An 18466-nucleotide genomic window follows, 5' to 3' on the forward strand; every position below is an offset into this window, starting at 1 on the left:
GGGTGGCTGGCCTCTCCCTTAGAGATAGGGTGAGAAGTTCAACCATCCCTCCACATCGAAAGGAGCCAGCTGAGGTGGTTCGGGCATCTGACAAGGATGCCCCCTGGGCGCCTCCTGGGTGAGGTGTTCCAGGCATGTCCCACCGGGAGGAGGCCCCGGGGCAGACCCAGGACACGTTGGAGAGATTATATCTCTCGGCTGGCTGGGAACACCTTGGTATTCCCCCGGATAAGCTGGAGGAGGTGGCTGGGGAGAGGGAGGTCTGGGCTTCTCTGCTTAGGGTGCTGTCCCCGCGACCCGGCCCCGGATAAAGCAGAAGAAGATGGATGGATGGATGATATCTGGCTCCACCTGGTGGAAGGAGGGTGACACTGCAGATCACTCCCCAGCCCGTGGTGGACGCAGATGGAACTGATAATAGATGGAATAAATCAAATAATGTAAGAATAATTAATTAATAGATTAAAATAAATAAGAAATATAGTTTGAGGATTTAAAAGAATACAAAGAAAATCAATTGACTGATTAACATAAAGACCAGAGTAATAATAAATCATAGATAAAAACAAACAATTTTTAAAAAAGAATATTTTTTTGAGTAATAAAAGAAATTGAAAATAAGAACAATAAAATAACTGAAGCTGAAATAAGTAACTAAGTAACTAATTACAAACAAAATAAATACATAAACACCAAAATATATAGGGTATATTTAGATTGATTGTAACATCAAGACAAAACAAATTGAAAGTAAGCTGGGAATTTGAACCACAATAGTCAGACTTAAATAAGAAAGTAAAATGGCATTTATGGTCCCAGAAATATGAGACCGCTCGAAGAGTTTTTCAAGTACCAGATGTTGAAAGAAGCGGAGATGCAGAATCATCCAACACAGAGTGTAAAAGAAACTTAGACTGGACCAGCAGCTGCAGAGGCCGCACCTCAGCTAAAGAGGAAAGATGAAGAAACTACATTAAAGCAACTCCAGGAGTTTTTAGCAGTTACAGAGGGAAACTGACCAATTGAAACAACTGTTGGTAGAAGCAATCCAAAGACTGTAGATGTGTCAAAGACAGGATCAACATTGCAAGGAAATCGAAAAATTGACAGAAGAGATGCTGAAACGTCAGGTTGCAGAGAAGAACATGGAAGCCGCCAACACAAAGGCAAGGTCTGGATAAATATTGGTAGCATCTAGGGATCTGAAGGCTGAAATACAGCAGGCAGTACCAGCAGCCTTAGCACAGCAGCAACAGCAGCCAAACCCACCAGTTCCAGCAATGTGGGGGCTGCCTCCAAACGAGCGCATCATGCATCAACAGCAAATATCATGACAAGGAATATGGACCCGAAAGAAATCAGGGAGCTCTCTAGCCTTAACGAAGATGTTTACTATCTATAATAATTGTGAAGAAATAGGATATTGGTGGAGAGAGTGTCCAAAAGCATGAAGAGACACCCAGCACTGGATAGGACAACCTCAAGTGGGATCACAGTGGGAGGAAGAAATTCCCTGCAAGGAAGAAGATCTTTTCACAAGCTCCAACTGAAGTTGCAATTCTTTCCCCTTGTGATTTAGCTGAAATATATTAGTTGGATGTTTCTGAAAAAGGTGGCATTTTTATGGTGGCCCCTAGAGACAAAGCACGTACAAACTCCAAAACACATGCAAACTCCAAAACAAAACGGAAGTGCTCCAGGATGCTAGGGGCAGTGTTGAGCTTTTGTTACCTAGTAACTACTACACAAGCCAGGAAGTACCAATGACCGGATTTGGGCTGTATCCCAATTCAGGGTTTGCAGCCTTAAAGGCTGCATTTTAAGGCCGATTACGTCACAGCGACACGACGAAGGCTGTCCCAATTCAAAGGCTGCTCGAAATGCAGCCCTCAAATGCGTCCTTAATTTCCCTGAATTTTAAGGATGGGTCGGTGTAGCCTTCATGGCCCAACATATCCCAGACTTCATAGTGCGGTGGTGGTGTGGATAATTTTGCCGGAAAAAAAAAACGGCGGAAGCGGAGCGGCCGAAGAGTAAACTTTCAGAAGTAAGTACTGAATATTATGTCACTTATGTGCAAATGTTTATTAATGAAGAACATTAAAACATTACTGTTGGCCACATGTCGGGAAAGTTATGTGACATTAGCCATGTTTGTACTAACTTGGTTTTAAAGCCTTTACTTCAAAATATGCGCCGTTCAATAGCTGAGCTTAATCTTACAGAGAATGTGATGATTTTATGACTGTTCAGTACAAAAATGAAGCCCAACAATCATGTTTTACTGTCCTGTGGTCTCAGCCTCAGATACTTATCAAATCACACAAAGCTCATGTAGAAACAAACAAACAAACAAATTAACAAAATATGTTCTCCTTCATTTCTGTCAAACAAAGTTGTATGACACGTTTCCAGCGGTTAGTATCATGGTTGCTAGGCAACCTGGGAAGCGCGACGGAGACTAGACCGTCCCATACAGACAAACTTGCCGTTTATTTTGCAAATCGAGCTCAACACTGCCCCTAGCGTCCTGGAGCACTTCCATTGTGTTTTGGAATTTGCAAGTGTACATGCAGTGCTGCCATCTTCTGTTTCAGTCCGTTATTACACTCTTAAATCCTGCTACTCATTCCTGCGTCTTTTGGGATCTTACAAAGCTTCAAACGACGCGTCGACTATTAAATCAGTCGTCGACGATTTTGATAGTCGACGTAATCGTGACTAGTCGACTAATCGTGGCAGCCCTAATCCTCATCTACCAGAGACGCCATTCCAGCCAGTCACATACCAGTTTATGCCAACTGCCACTATCCGTGATCCTAATCCGTAGTCCAAAGTCCAAAAACGAATCGATTCACTCAGTCCGTAACGTCCACCTTCAAATTTCCCACCACACTCGTCCGTGCGATTCAACTGCGACGTCAGCCGAGTCGCGTCACTGCAGCCGTACTCCCTGACACTAGTCTTCTGTCAGGTAGCTCCTAAAGAACACTTCTGAAGAATGCATCTGATGAGTAACAGGTGTGCCAGGTTCAGTGACTCGCTGCCCCGCCTACCTATACAAAAAGGGAGGCACCAAAAAAACACATACAGACAAAAACACCACATAACCAGAACCCAGCTCCTAACAACTATGCATACTCTCTCTCTCTTTATATGTGTGTGTGTGTGTGTTTCTCTGGTGAAATTCAATATGGTTCCGACAACAGTTTTATGTTTAATGTACAATCCTTAATATTATACACACATTTATACATACACACAACGTTTTATGTGGGGGGGGGGGCGCGCCAGAGGGAATGTTCGCCCAGGGCACCAAACAGGCTAGGACCGCTACTGCCGACGATGTTTGCTACTCTACAATCCATCCTGCTCTGTAGTAAAATCAGTAACATTTCACTGTCCTGTTACTCCCATTGAAATGTATACAGCCTATTTAAAATCTAAAACTTAAGATTGTCCGTAGCCTGCTGTTGTTACCACTGTCCTGTTTGAAATGGAGTGAGAGAAGCTGCTTATTTTGTCATGTGTGCCCATATTAAACCCAGGGGCAACATTCAGGTAAAAGTGTAAGATCAAATGATCCATCAATAAAGGATAATGTTGGATCAGTGTTTCAATATTTATATCTTTTATTAGATGTACATGTGGTTTGGTTATTTGCCTTTTGGTTGAAAGTACACTGAGAGGACTTTTTGTATTAGTGATCTTAATAGTTTTTTTTTTTTTTTTCAAATTAATGTAATTTTTTCATCTAATTGAACACAATCTATTTGTGTATGATTGTCAGTCCAAAGAGGGAGAGAGGAAAGAGGGAACATGAGGAGAAAGTACAAGGTCAGGAAGAACCAGGTAAGAAAACAGACAGGGAGCAGTGACAGGCACAACAGAAACTGTTAAACTGCTTGAGAGAGTTGACCACCAAAAGTGATTTGCCAACCTCAAGGTGAGGCGACATAGGTTAAAATAAAAGAAAAAAATCGGTAGAGCCATAGAAGTATCTGCAGTAAAGATCTTTTCATACATTGTACCACAGGCAAAGTTGCCTCCATTTTTATATATTTTTTTATTAATATTTTGTACATTTGTACATTTCAAGGACTCTTCTAATTTTGGAGTGTATTTTTTATGTATCTATGTTATATTATACACACACATTAAAAGTGAATCTCTATCCAAAAAATGCAGTCAGTTTACTTCTTACTCACTGTGAGCATCATTCATCATTTCCCCCAGTACTTAAGGTTAGGATTTGTATTTTTTTATTCCAATCCATTCTTCTTTTGCAGCATTTAAATAACCTTTATCAGATTTGACGGTTTTGTTACAGACTTTTAAAAAGTGTTTTTTTCTTTCACGAATGTGGGATTAAATAGTGTTAAAATGTACAGTGGTGTCATGTTTTGTGACGAGGACCCAGCCAGAGACTTGATGAATTTAAGAATCTTATGATTTAATAAAGAAATTTGCAGACTTGCACAGAGATGGTAAAATTATGATGACTGATAATGGAGACAAAGAAAACAGACCACAAGGACAGGGAGGAACAGGGGTTTAAATGCACCAAGGAGACAGTCAGAGAGAACTGGAGACAACTGAAGACATTTAAGGATGCAGGGACAGACAGAGACGGGGAAGCCGTCTCATCGTGACGAGTCAAGTTTATCTTGCTTGGCTGGGCAGCTCTCTCGGTGCTCAGCACCCCCAAAAGCGCTGATCTTAGAATCGCCCCAGGTCCATATCAACGCTGCAGACTGTGCCACTATTTTCCTCCTCACAAAATCAGCTGATCGCGGGTGAGAGTACAAGAACCGATAGATAGGCAGGCAGACTAACAATTCCAAGGAATTAGACTACTGGAAGCCAGTTCCATAGTCATATGGAATTGATCGCATTGAATTTGACCTGACTTGTCCTTTAACTTATCAGGAATTTTGTAGCATATTGAGACAAAACTCAGCACAGAGTGTGGATGCAGGTCACACTTAAGATTTGAATGAATCATGAATGAAGAAGCAATTCCCAGCAAACCTGAGAAGAATAAAAGCGTTATTTCTCTTAGTTTCCTAGGCCCCAGCATACACCTGGGACATGCTGGAGAGATTACATCTATTGGCTAGGCTGGAAAAGGCTAGATACTTCTCCAGATAAGCTGAAGGAGGTGGTGAGAGGGCTTTATTTTCCAGGACTGACTCTTTAGATCTCTGTATATAGTTTTAGTGAGTTTGTTTCAAATATTTTATTTCAAAATGAATCTGAATTATTCTTAATGAGATATTCTTCACACATTTACATGTGCAGTACTCTGTACAGCTTACTTCATTTGAAAGAAATAATGCCAAGCATTAATATATGTTGTCCAGAGCTCAGGCAGCAGCTCAAACACTGATAATATCGCCATGTTTGTCTCTGTTTGCCTGCAGGTAACCATGATGCAGCAACACGACTGAACCAGGAAACCTGCTCCATCTCATCTTTGCAGATCTCCATTTAAAAAGCACCAATGTCCCAAAGATAAAATGTTGTACAGATCCTAAAGTGTGTGAAGACAAGCAAGGCTCAGACTTTCTTTGTGCTTTGAGGGATAAACTTCACATCTGATTCTTCTGTCTTTTTGATTACAGGAGCTGCCCTCAGATTCAGCCCTCAGCATCACCCAGTGACAGCAGACAAGTCCTCTATGTTCACTCTGCTGAATACATTTTAAAATATTGGAATAAATTTGCAGTAACTCCAAAATTAGCTGATGAAAAAAGTACAAAGGCTAAACTACTATATGGTGTGCTTCTAGCTGTTTTACTGAAAAGGTTCAAGTCAAAAAGTCAAAGCGATTATACATCCATATAACGGTGTCGGCTGCGTGAATATGACATGATACGTAGATTTTTAAGATAGCATTAAATAAAACTAGATCGAAGAACTTGTGGAAGAACTTTCCACAAGACTGAATATAACATCATTAGGTAAAGGTTCAGAGACTCTGTGCTTTATCTGAGAACGACGTGAGTCCTCCTAATGTCACAGTGTTCATAAAGTGCTGGGTTTGTCCAGCTTCTGCAGTGGGCCTGTGGTGATCTGAAGAAGAGCTCCCTCTGAGGGAGCTGCTGGTGAAGATCGGGATTCCTTCTGGATTCCTGTGATGAGATACAGTTTCCTGATGTTTCTAAAATAATGTCTCTCTCAGGGGGTCAGCAGGACATCTGGTACAGGACAGGGGTGATGAAAGAAAGTTTCTCAGAAACCCAGCTTGGTCCTGACGGTCTCCTTCACTTGTTTTCCCCCAGAGTGAATATATCTGCTGATAATAATGTGGACTCTGGGTCCTGTTGTTACATGAAAATAACCAATTACACTTCTATGAAACCGTCTGCTGCTGTTTTCTTAAATGTAACAATTTATTTAAAGTTTCCACGTTACCAGGCTGTAGAGTGTGCTGAGTGTATAAAGGATGTAAAACTGTAAAAATCAGTTTGTTTAGGTAACCTTCAGTCTTATTTTCCCAAAGAAAAACACGTCATTTCCAGATATTTTTGACATCTATAGGAACTCTGGGCCTCTGTGGAGTGTGCAGCTGATGTAATGAGGATCATGCCAAATCATTCAAACATACAGACTGCAAGAGTAACTAGAGTAGGTGTGCAGGTGGGAGTTGAATGCAGTGACTCTACCTGCACAGACTGACTCATGGCAGCCCGTTTAGTGGAGATTGTGGCACTCTTCCCTGTTGTCACTATTTAATGCGCACCAGCAGAAACGGGGTTTCACTCATTTAGAAGATCATCAATTAGCCAGGAGCTAAGTAGCTTACTGCTTTGTATTTTTTTAAAAAGCCCTCCGTAAAGCTAGAAAATCCTAATATTCATCATTGATTGAAGAAAATAAGAACAACACCAGGTTTCTCTTCTGAACTGTAGCTTTGTTGAGCCAATCATTCCTTTAATGTTAACTAGTAATGACTTCATTAACTTCTTACTTTAATTACAAAGGTTATTAATTTAGACTCTCTAATTGATGTTTCTGAGTTAACTTCAGTAATTTCAGTAAAATGTACCTTTTTGACCTCATTCCTACAAAACTGTTCAAAGAACTTCTGCCATTAATTAATGCTTCAAGCTTAAATATGATCAACCTGTCTCTCTTAGTGTGCTACACAACGCAGGCCTTCGAGCTGGCAGCAGTTAAACAATTACTTAAAAAGCCATCACTTTAGACCATTAGAGCAAACTATATGTATTAAGGCTACTGCACTGCATTGGTTTAAATCACACCTCCCAATAATAGACTCCAAGTTGTTCATGTAAAGGGAGAGTCATCTTCACATAGGAAAGTTAATCCATGCTAGGACCAGTTCTGTTTACATTATACATGCTTCCTTAGGCAGTATCATCAGAAGGCATAGCATTTCACTGCTATGCAGATGAACCCAACTTCTATCAACGAAGACAGGTAACACTTAGCAATTAGTTAAACTGCAGGAATGTCTTAAAGACATGAATGACCTCTAAATTCCTGCTTTAGAGGTCATCTAGGTCTGAGGTTATTGTACTCGGGCCCTGAAAATCTTAGAAATATGGTATCTAACCAGATTCTTCCTCTGGATGGCATTACCTTGGCCTCCAGTACCACTGTGGAACCACGGAAATGAGAACAGTGGGTTTTAGTGCATGAGGCACAGATAGACAGAGGACCGACGGGGGGAGAGTATGAGGTGTGGTACTGCTCCTGAAATTCAGAATAATTATCACCACTTAAACAAGGCTTACCACAAACAAATAGAAAGACATATAGATATAGTGATTCTGTGCATTTATTTCAGTTACTGTTTTCGTGCTTTTTGATGGAGGAGCAGCCTCCTTCCACTTTGATAGAAATGACACTTGCACAGCACTAATGCTCACACACATCACACACAGTTTTAACACCCCCACACGCCTGTCCGTAGGTTTTTAACCTAATTGTCATATTTCTGTAAATGTCATGTCTAATCTGTTGCTTGCTGCTTTAACAAACACATATCAGATTACTATTACATTATAAGACAACGAAACACTAAATGTATAAAGGCTAATTTATACTATTGAGCCCGGCGCCGTCCTCTGTCAATACAGAATGTTCCATACGAACAGAAAAAAGGCGCTAAACATGTTTTTAAAACTTGAAGCACTTATTTCTTAAATCCAGACGCAGAGACAGCGCTACATGTGTCAGTTTCTGAGAGCCATGATGCAAGTTAGGCTTCATACATTAGTGTTTCATTTCCACTTTTAGTGATGGTAAAAAGGCAAATCAACTCACCTCAAGATTAATTTCAGTTCAAAAGTCCATTCAGTCATAACCCACAGTACAGCAGAACCCTGACGTACGAAATGAATTCGTTCCCGAGGGTCTTTCGTAATCGAAGATTTTCGTAGGTCGAAGCACCCATCGCGCCTTTTGAGTGAACGACAGGCTATAGGCTAATTGCTAACTGCAACAACAATACGTCGTAGAAAAGTAGTAAAGATATTGACCGTATGCTCTTTAATTTTATATGGAAAAACCGTACGCATTATATTAGAAAAACTGTTGTGATGAATAAGTACGAATCAGGTGGGCTTAACGTCTTAGACTTTTCTACTTTAAACAACACTTTCAAAATTAATCGGGCTAAACATTTTCTTAAAACCCTACCTCTATCTGGAACTTTATACCATATCATATTTTCTCTCGTTTTGGTGGCTTTACTTTTATTTTAAATTGTAATTACAATGTTGAGAAACTCCCTGTAAAGCTTTCATCCTTCCATAAGCAGGTCCTCTTAGCGTGGACCCTCATTTATAAACACAACTTCTCACCTCACAAATACCTTATCTGGAACAACAGAGATATTTTATAGAAAAATAAATCACTTTTCCTGGAAACTTGGCTCCAAAATGGGATCCTATTGATGGCTCAGCTGGTTAATAAAGAGGGACAACTACTTACTTACAACGACTTTATTGCACTATATAATTTTCCAATCAATGTTCAGGAATTCTCAATGGTGCTTGGTGCCATACCCTCAGGGACTTTAATGTTATATAAAAACACTGACAGCTCGATCTCTACCTCAGTCACTCTCCCTGATCCAGCTGAGTCACCAATAGGAAAAATCTGCTTTTCACAGGAACTTGGTAATAGCAATAAGAGAATACGTAGTTTATTCCAAGAAGATATCGTCTCTCTCCCATATATAATATCTTATTGGAACCGATATGTTCCAGATATCAAGTGGAAGACAGTCTGGATGGTCCCCCATAAATATTTGATTGTAAATAAGGTGAAAGAAGTCTCTTTTAAAATTCTACATAAATGTTATCCAGCCAGTCACTACATGGTAAAATTTAAAAGGGACATAAATACTAATTGTACTTTCTGTGGGGATCATCCAGAAACTGTGACACATCTTTTTTGGTACTGTTCTTTTACACAGAGATTCTGGAAGAATTTAGCAGCTTTGTTATTGTCCATATTTTAAGGGAGTTTTGTTTACGATGGGAAAATGTTTTATTCTGTTTCTTTAAGTTCCCCAAGAAGTATGAGAAATGTTTTTTATGATAAATTTCTTAATACTTTTAGCTGAATTTTTTATCCATAAATGTAAGTTTACTAACAAAACACCATGTTTCTGTCATTATTTTAAGGATGTGAAAATGTACATACAATCAATATCAGACTCCACCAACAAAAAGCCTCTCAAAACAATGTATGTATGTGAATTTTTGCGTGTATTCTTATAATTGTTACCTTTTTCTTTACCCCTGGCTTTGTGTGTTCATGTTCTGTTGTTTTGTATACTTCATCTGTTCGTATGTTGTATACTCATTGTTTGTTAAATAAAGTTTATTAAAAAACAAAAACAAAAAAACAACAACAATACGTGGTTCAAGTGGAACAGCGAAGCGCAAGTACGAAAGCCAAGAGGTTGTCACATGATTCGGAAGGCATTGTAGGCATTCTGGGCTCAGCCAATCAGAGCCAGCGGATTTCGTTACGCGGGTATTTTGCTGTAACACGGGCAGAAATATTGCCGTTCAGTGCCTTCGTAACGTGAATTTTTCGTTAAATGGGGTATTTGTAAGTCGGGGTTCCACTGTATTTACTTCAGTAACATACCCTCTATGCTCCTCCTTTCTAAACAACTGTAGCGTGCTGACACCGACACGCTGCAGCGGGCACTTTCATTCAGTGAAGGCCGTGGTCCAAAAACTGTAAGAACAGTTATTAAAAAACACATACTGAAGGTCAAGCTGATCTTAACACTGATGTACAATTTATCTGTGAATTCATCCGATTTCCTCAACAGAATGTTCCACCCTCAAAACCTCACCTTAATGTACTTTATCACCTTCATCAACCGCGCACACGCACATCCTCCAACCACACGCGCCCATATTTTGCTCCATTGCTGTTTATTTCACACCTCAAACATTTAGTAAACAGTTAAGCAAATACAAGTAAACAGCAATAAATTACAGGTAGTAATAAAATAAACTACTAACTCGTTTACGCTGCGTCCGCACCTACACGGGTGATTTTGAACACGCAGCTGTTTCGTCCACGTAAACAATGTTTCGAATCAAAACTGAGATTTTTTTTTAAACTCCTTTTTTGCGTTTCCGTGTGGACGAGGAATACAGAGTTGGTCACGCAGCGTCAAAGGTATGCGCCTTTATTCACGTCACGCTGTGGCCACGTTATTGTTTACATGAGATGAACTGCAGAATGATAGAGACGAAATACTGTTAATCTGACTGTCTGCAGGTTTTACACACAGTTACTGTCCCTCCGTTTACAAAGGCAGAGGCGTCACGCTGTCATTATTTTATGTGTAGTTGTTGTTTCCTGTGTAATAATGTTCAACATTGTTATCAATACATTTTTCAAAAAATGCCTCTCTGTGCAACATGGGTTCAAAAACATAAACAGCTGTGGGATCCTGTTTGTCTGTGATTTGAACAGCGGAAACCAACCCTGCAGGGAGACCTACCTCTGCACCTGTGCAGGTGAAGCCAAAGGGAAGATTTGCTTCACCAGATTTTCTAGTCTTTGTCTTAGAATGAAGTTGGTTTGGAAACATATTCAGCGACGCTTCATCTCCTGCTTTGCGTTTGTGTGGGCGCCCCGTGCTGGCAGTGTCCAAGCGTTGTTTTCCCCCCTTTTCATACCGCGCCCCCCCTGCAATGGCTCTGGCCCCCCCTAGGGGGCGGGCGCCACACTTTGGGAAGGTCGGGCTTAGAGCAACCATCTAGATAAAATAATCTTATTTATTTCATCAAATCTAATGTTACATGTTTAAGGACACAACTTTCACCGCCTTACTGTCCTGATGTTTAGTTCTGTAGTCAACTAAAAAACTGCAATAAATCAATTTGTAGGAAATCAATCAATCAAATTCCTGTTTCTGGGTCTGTAGTGACAGTACATTTTCTACATCATCAAAGATCACACAATTCTTGTCTGATTGTCACTGTCTCACACTCCCAGCATTCAGATGAATCCACTGCAGACCATATCTGCTGGGGCATTCAAGGCTGACATCAAATCAGCTTCCACCTTGTGTCTGGGCGCTGGGTCGGCTCTGGTTCACCATCAAGACAGACTTAGAATGAAGTGCCTTCAGCCACGCTGATGTAATCCTTGAAGTCAGCTGGGACACTGAGCATAGAGCAGACCTGCACAGCAGCAACAAAAAAGCAGTGAAGAAAATATGGAAAACACTGAATCAGGTGACACTGTAGCCTCATCTGCTATACACACAGAGGGAAACGAGGAGACAGCTGAGAAACTACACCAGAGGTATCTTTAATTAACCAAGAACTGTGCTGCACAGTAGGGCTGCTCAATTTATCGAATTTTAATCACGATTACGATCTGGGCTTTCAACGATCATTAAAAATGACGGAGCCGATTATTAGCCCCTCCCTCATTTATCCGCGACACTTTAAAGGCCGGTCCGTGAAAATATTGTCGGGCATAAACCGTCCGTGGCGCAAAAAAGGTTGGAGACCGCTGATTAAGAGGACCCGAGGGAAGCTCGGAAAGCTAAGCAGGAGTTATTTGGAGAGGAGAGTGACTGCTGTTGGTTGAAAAGAGAGGTAAAAAAACGTCAGTGGTGTTGCACACTATGTTATTATTTTTTAAAGTCATTGTTAACCCTTTAAAGCCGGTCAGAGCAGCACGCTCCGTGTTGTGTAACTATTTTTAAATCCCTGTAGAACCGGAACCGTGTAAGCTAGCGCAATAATTTGTTTTGCATATGAAACCGGAGGAGTTGTACTTACATCTGATGCCATCAGCTTGTCCTAAGTCACGGTTTCCTTCCACATAAAGCTTTGCAAAAACTGCATAAAAAGCTCTTGCAGGAACAAAAACATAATATTCCAGAAACACGCTTTGCCGATCCGATCAGCTGTTCGTAACACTTCCCACAGTGAAACAGACGTCAGCGCGAACGATCGCATGTCCGCCATTTCCTGGCCGAAACCGGAAGTGACGTCACTTTCGCAGAAAATGTAGTTTTTTACTTGTAGGCCTTAAGAGCCTATACTGGTGTTTTTATAAGTCATGTCTGACTTTATGCTTTTCTGAATAGTTGCTGGGATGCTGAGAAGTCGAATTGCACTGCTGGAAATACCGTATTTTCACGACCATAAGGCGCACTTAAAAGTCTTAGATTTTCTTCAAATAGTGCGGCGCGCCCTATAGTGCAGTGCGCCCTATGTGTTGTAAGGAGGACGTAGTAGAGAACACCATGAGAACGCTAAAGGGTGAAGTGTGGGCGTTGATCGTATATACCGGGATAAATTGCACATACCTGTATAAAAGGACAGGTATGTGCATTATGTGGAACATCGTTGTTTTAACAACCCTGAAAATGGCAAAGAGACACGCTTACGAAGCACAGTTTAAACTGAAGGCCATCAGCTACGCGGAGGAACATGGAAATCGAGCAGCGGCGAGAGAATTTAAGATTAACGAATCGATGGTTCGCAAATGGAGGAAGCTGGAAAACAAGCTCCGGCAGGTCAAGAAGACGCAGCTGAGTTTCCGCGGACATAAGGCGAGGTGGCCCGAGTTGGAGGAAAGACTCGAGCGGTGGATCATCGAGCAAAGAGCGAGCGGGAGAAGCGTTTCGACTTCACCATTCGGCTAAAAGCAGTTTCACTAGCTGAAGAGATGAACATTGAACATTTCCAAGGAGGTCCGTCTTGGTGCTTTCGTTTTATGAAACGGTGCCATTTTTCCATCCGGACCAGGACTACGGTAGCGCAGCAACTTCCAGCGGATTATAAGGAAAAGCTGGCCATCTTCTGCTCCTACTGCAGCAAACACATCGGCGACAAAAACATCCAGCCCAGCCACATCACTAACATGGACGAGGTCCCGCTCACTTTTGACATCCCGGTGAGTCACACTGTGGAGAAGAAGGGGACCAGCACAGTAGCGATACGCACAACGGGGTATGAAAGGTCTTCTTTTACTGTTGTGCTTGGCTGCCATGCTAATGGACAGAAACTGCCGCCTATGGTGATTTTTAAGCGAAAGACTTTGCCTAAAGAGAAGTTTCCAGCAGGAATCATCATTAAGGCAAATGAGAAGGGCTGGATGGATGAGGAAATGATGAAAGACTGGCTGAGGGAGGTGTATGTAAGGAGACCAGGTGGTTTTTTCCACGCATCACCATCGCTCTTAATCTGTGACTCTATGCGTGCCCATCTCACAGCCGATGTGAAAAAACTAGTGAATCAAATGAACTGTGAGCTTGCTGTCATTCCGGGAGGCCTGACAAAGGAACTCCAACCGCTGGGCATCGGTGTGAACCGCCCGTTCAAAGTAAGGCTGCGAGCGGCCTGGGAGCGATGGATGACCGGTGGAGACCACAGTTTCACTAAGAGTGGATGGCAACGCCGGGCGAGTTACGCCACAATTTGCCAATGGATTGTAGATGCTTGGGCTAACATGTCTGCTGGCACTGTTGTTCGAGCTTTCGCAAAAGCCGGCATCATTTCCGAGGCACGGCACGGAAAGTGACTCTGACGGTGAAGACAGTGAACCTGGGATGTTTGATGGAGATTCAGCGCAGCTGTTCAGACACAGAGGATGAGGACTTCGATGGGTTTGATTGATGATAAAAATGTGAGTACCAAACTTTGTTTTGCTCCTGCTTTATTTTTAAATACGCACACTTGTATGCTTGTGTGTTGTTGATGATGACGATTATTGGTAATAAAAATGTGAGTAAGGTACCGAACTCAGGTTTGCTCCCGCTTTATTTTTAAATACGCATACGGTACTTGTATGCGCCCTATGATCCAGTGCGCCTTATGTGTGTGTTAAATACAGTAATGGCACACATAACTGAGACTGCGCCTTTTAGTACAGTGCGTCTTATGGTCGTGAAAATACGGTAGTTTATTTTGATGCTGTTTTCTTTGCAAATTTGCATCATAGGATTGTTTTTTGTTTTTCCTGCAGTATATAAAAATAAATAAAACTATGAAGGCACTCAAAATAAATTTCCTGTTGTTGTAAACTATTTTTTGCAACTTTTTTGTATTTAAAGTTTTGAGGGATAAACCTCTTAAATTTCTCCAAGTAGAAATATATGTAAACAAAACCAAAAACGATTTTCAATTTTTTTGTAGTTTATTGCACTTTTTTTGCAATTAATAATAATAATAATAATAATAATAATGGATTGGATTTATATAGCGCTTTTCAAGGCACCCAAAGCGCTTTACAATTCCACTATTCATTCACTCTCACACACTGGTGGAGGCAGCTACAGTTGTAGCCACAGCTGCCCTGGGGCAGACTGACAGAAGCGAGGCTGCCATGTCGCGCCATCGGCCCCTCTGGCCAACACCAGTAGGCGGTAGTTGAAGTGTCTCGCCCAAGGACACAACGACCAGGACAGAGAGCCCAGGGATCGAACCGGCGACCTTCCGGTTACAGATGCGATTCCCAACCCCCTGAGCCACGGTCGCCCCAATGTATGTAGTTACTATGGACTTAATGCATACATATTATTAAAATATGGGCTATATCAGTTGTATAGCAACTTGAAATGCTCCCACAAATGGCACTACAGCATGTAAAAAAGTAATATAAGCTCTGGCGGACTTGGTTCTATAGTAGGTCGTAAGGGTTAAATAAATATCGTCAAATAATCGAGATCTCAATTTCAGTGAAAATAATCGTGATTATCATTTTTGCCATAATCGAGCAGCCCTACTGCACAGTGCAACTGCTCAGCAAACTGCAGCTAGCCAGGCTAGCTAGCAAGCCCAATAGCTAGCTGATTCAAAAAAAAAAGAAGAAAAAAACCTCTTTTTTTGTCCAAATAGAGAAAAACCAAAATCTCAGACTCAAGGCTTTAAAACGATCATCCACAAACCAGTGAGTGACAGTAGCAAAGTCTGATTTCATATCATGTCACTGGCTCCACAAAAACCTTCATTCCGCTCCGATTAAAACAAGAAATCAAGTACCTGTCTGAACTTAGCTCGAAGCTTGTCCATGTCATCCTGTAGCTTCTGAGAGTGCGGATCATCAAGAGGAGAGCTTTGGATCATTCCAAGGAGGGCGTCCAGTGCTTTCACACGCTTTCTGATGGCACACAAGTTGGATTGACATAGCTGTAACAATTCCACACACTGCAGCTAAGAGTGATGACCAGGTGAAACAAATAACTTCTTTCCTAAGGAGTGGAGCAGTAAATGCTTAAAATAAATACAAAACGCAGTTTGTAAATGATGATTTCATTTCATAAAAAGAACACGAGTCAAACATGGTGTTGGTAGTGTGGCAGGCTGGGGCTGCTTTAGGACCTGGATAAAAATCGAGGCCTGAACTCTGTTCTCTACCAGAAACTCCTAAAGGACAATGCCAAATAATGCCAAACACAGCAGCAAGTCCACCACTGAACGGTTTTGGAGTGGCCTAGTCAAAATGTGACTTAAATCAGATTAAGATGCTTTGTCACGACTTTAAACAGGCTGTTCATTCTACAGTTCTACAAAGATTAGGCTGAAACTCCTTCACAGCAACGTGCCAGACTCACTGCCAGTTATACTGCAAACGATTCATTGCAAACTGGCAAAACCTACTTTTAAGCTTAGGAGGAATCGTTTTGTCACATCGGGCCATGTAGGTTTGGATTTGTCCTGTAAAAAATGCATTTTGTATTTTCTAGGGATATTTGAGTCTAGCGTTGACATTTGCCACACTGCCTCCGGAGCATTAAAAAGAGCACTAACACTCACAGCAGCATCAGAGAGAAACAATGCGAACTATCTCCTGTAACTACACCTGCTCAACAGAGCCCGATACACGGATCCTGAACAGGTTTCAGTCCACTCTGTAACTAGCACTTCATCACGGTGCTGTGTTATTCGGGATTAACATGGCGATCACAGAGTTTCACAGACGCAGAGCGCCTGTACTAGCTGAGCTGTGGCGATGAACAGCAGCACGGGAACGGCTGGAGGATCGTGTTTAAGGCGGTCCTACCTTGATTTGCCATCTATGTTGTTTTGGAGGACACATTTCCACGTGATTGCAAAGCCGTAATAGAAGGACATCTGTCAGAGACAACAGACAGTAAACCTCTCTGAGCACCCGGAGGTTCACGTTGAATCACGCAGTTAAGGGTCCTGTCCTCACCTCGCAGGACAGCCGGGCCCCGTGATTAGCTCCGTGTCTGCGGCCGTCCTGAAGCCCTCGGCGGGTCCCCCTCTTAAAACCTTCCCGGTAGCCTTCATCTCGGAACCTGTGAAACAACGAAACTGAGCTTCAGACTGCTACAGGAAGCAGCATCTATTCACTAAACCCACCTTTCTTCTGCAAACACAATGCTACCAAACAGGTCATCGTCCATTCTCACGTCGGCCATTGCTCCAACTTCCGGCTAACTCGCCGGAAATTGTTATCTGACTGAACTCTGAACCCGGCGGCAGTGCCACCCCCAGGGTAGGAGGGAAAGTGTTCTCAGACGGTATGAGTTTCTTTGATTTTATTTTTTGCTTTGACAAACGCATAGAAACCAATGAAGCAGTTTCTCAGCAGCCTGTTTGAGCTCTTTTCAAAGTTTCAGCTCCCACAAAAGAGCCAAATCTTAAAGCTCCCAAACGGCTGTTTTAGTATAATTCGGTGCTTGTAATTTAGCCTAATTTAGCAAAGATGAATGTTTTGTGTGTTGGTGAGTAACTTTAAGTGTTTTCATAAAAGTTGTTCATTTACTACTGCTGGGGAGAACTTACATGGGGTTCAAGTCCTGTAATAAAGTTTGAATTCTTTTGTCTTTCACAATAGAAAATGACTAACAGTCCTCTCACCCAGCTCCTAATCAGCATGAATCTGTAGCATCCCCGGTATAAAAGATGGTCTCTAAAGCCGATGGTTCACAATCCTTTTATGAAACAGCTTTGTACGTGAACACACCGTGAGAGCTACAACATATACAGAATAAAAAATACCATTAGTAAATAGAAAAGAGCATGTTACCTTTAACCTTTTGCCTTATTTATTAATCATAAATGAATAATTTGTACGTTAAATTAATGCACCTTTACATTGAGTGCTATTACCATGTATATTTATTAAACCCTTCTAACACTAAGCCAGTACCGACCTTTTCTATACCATGAAATCAGAATCAGAATCAGAATACTTTATTGATCCCTGGGGGAAATTATTTTTTGTTACAGTGCTCCATTTTAAACCAACATTAAGACAAGACAGACAATACACTAACTAAGAATAGTACAATATATACATATATATACATACATACATACATACATAAGTCACTCATAAATAAATATTTGGAAAAGAAACGTGTAGTTGTAGCAGCAAACAGTGTGTTAAGTAAGGATTAAGTGTGTTAAGTGTGTTAAGGATCATTTATTCAGTATTTAGCCTCCATTTTTAGAATTATTTCTTAGTCATTTTTATCAGTGTGGTTTTAATCCTGTCCATTTCCAATGCTGCAGGTTCTGTCGGTCAAGTGCACAGTTTGCATAATGGGTGTACACTCTTGCAAGTAATGTAAGCAATATAATTTTTCTTTACATCTTTCTTTATTTAGTATTGTGTTTTAGTTTGCCGTGTACTTTGTTGTGCCCACTAATGGAATACTTGAGGTTTTAAACTAGGTTTTAATAAATTGGCAGTTAGGGAACCTCACCAACGGCTTTGGCCTGTTAACTAAGCTTCTGTGCTATTTCCTGTTTTACTCCTGTTACAGAAACAAAGACACTCTTAATTAGACCACGTGAATCTCATCTCTGTTGGACTGGCCATTAACAGCAGGAATAAAGCAGGAGGCTTGAGACATAGATGAGGTGCAGATCAACCAGGTGTTTATTCCTCAACATTACAGATTACAGAAAACACAGCAAACCTAAATGGCATGTCTAGCCTGCCAAACGTTTAAAAGAAAGCA

General features: G+C 41.3%; 1 protein-coding gene across 1 annotated transcript; it reads right to left on the bottom strand.

The window, feature by feature from the left end:
- Positions 1-4464: 4464 nt before the first annotated feature.
- Positions 4465-16942, bottom strand: lto1 (LTO1 maturation factor of ABCE1). Its single transcript, XM_080885330.1, has 5 exons — positions 16857-16942; positions 16687-16792; positions 16534-16604; positions 15513-15630; positions 4465-11693 (listed from the first exon to the last, which is right to left on the bottom strand). The coding sequence occupies exons 1-5, from the start codon at positions 16913-16915 to the stop codon at positions 11622-11624; spliced, it is 426 nt and encodes a 141-aa protein (XP_080741456.1). The 5' UTR covers positions 16916-16942; the 3' UTR covers positions 4465-11621.
- Positions 16943-18466: the final 1524 nt, after the last annotated feature.

The sequence above is a fragment of the Rhamphochromis sp. 'chilingali' genome, assembly GCF_963969265.1.
Source record: "Rhamphochromis sp. 'chilingali' genome assembly, chromosome: 6".
Classification (NCBI taxonomy): domain Eukaryota; kingdom Metazoa; phylum Chordata; class Actinopteri; order Cichliformes; family Cichlidae; genus Rhamphochromis; species Rhamphochromis sp. 'chilingali'.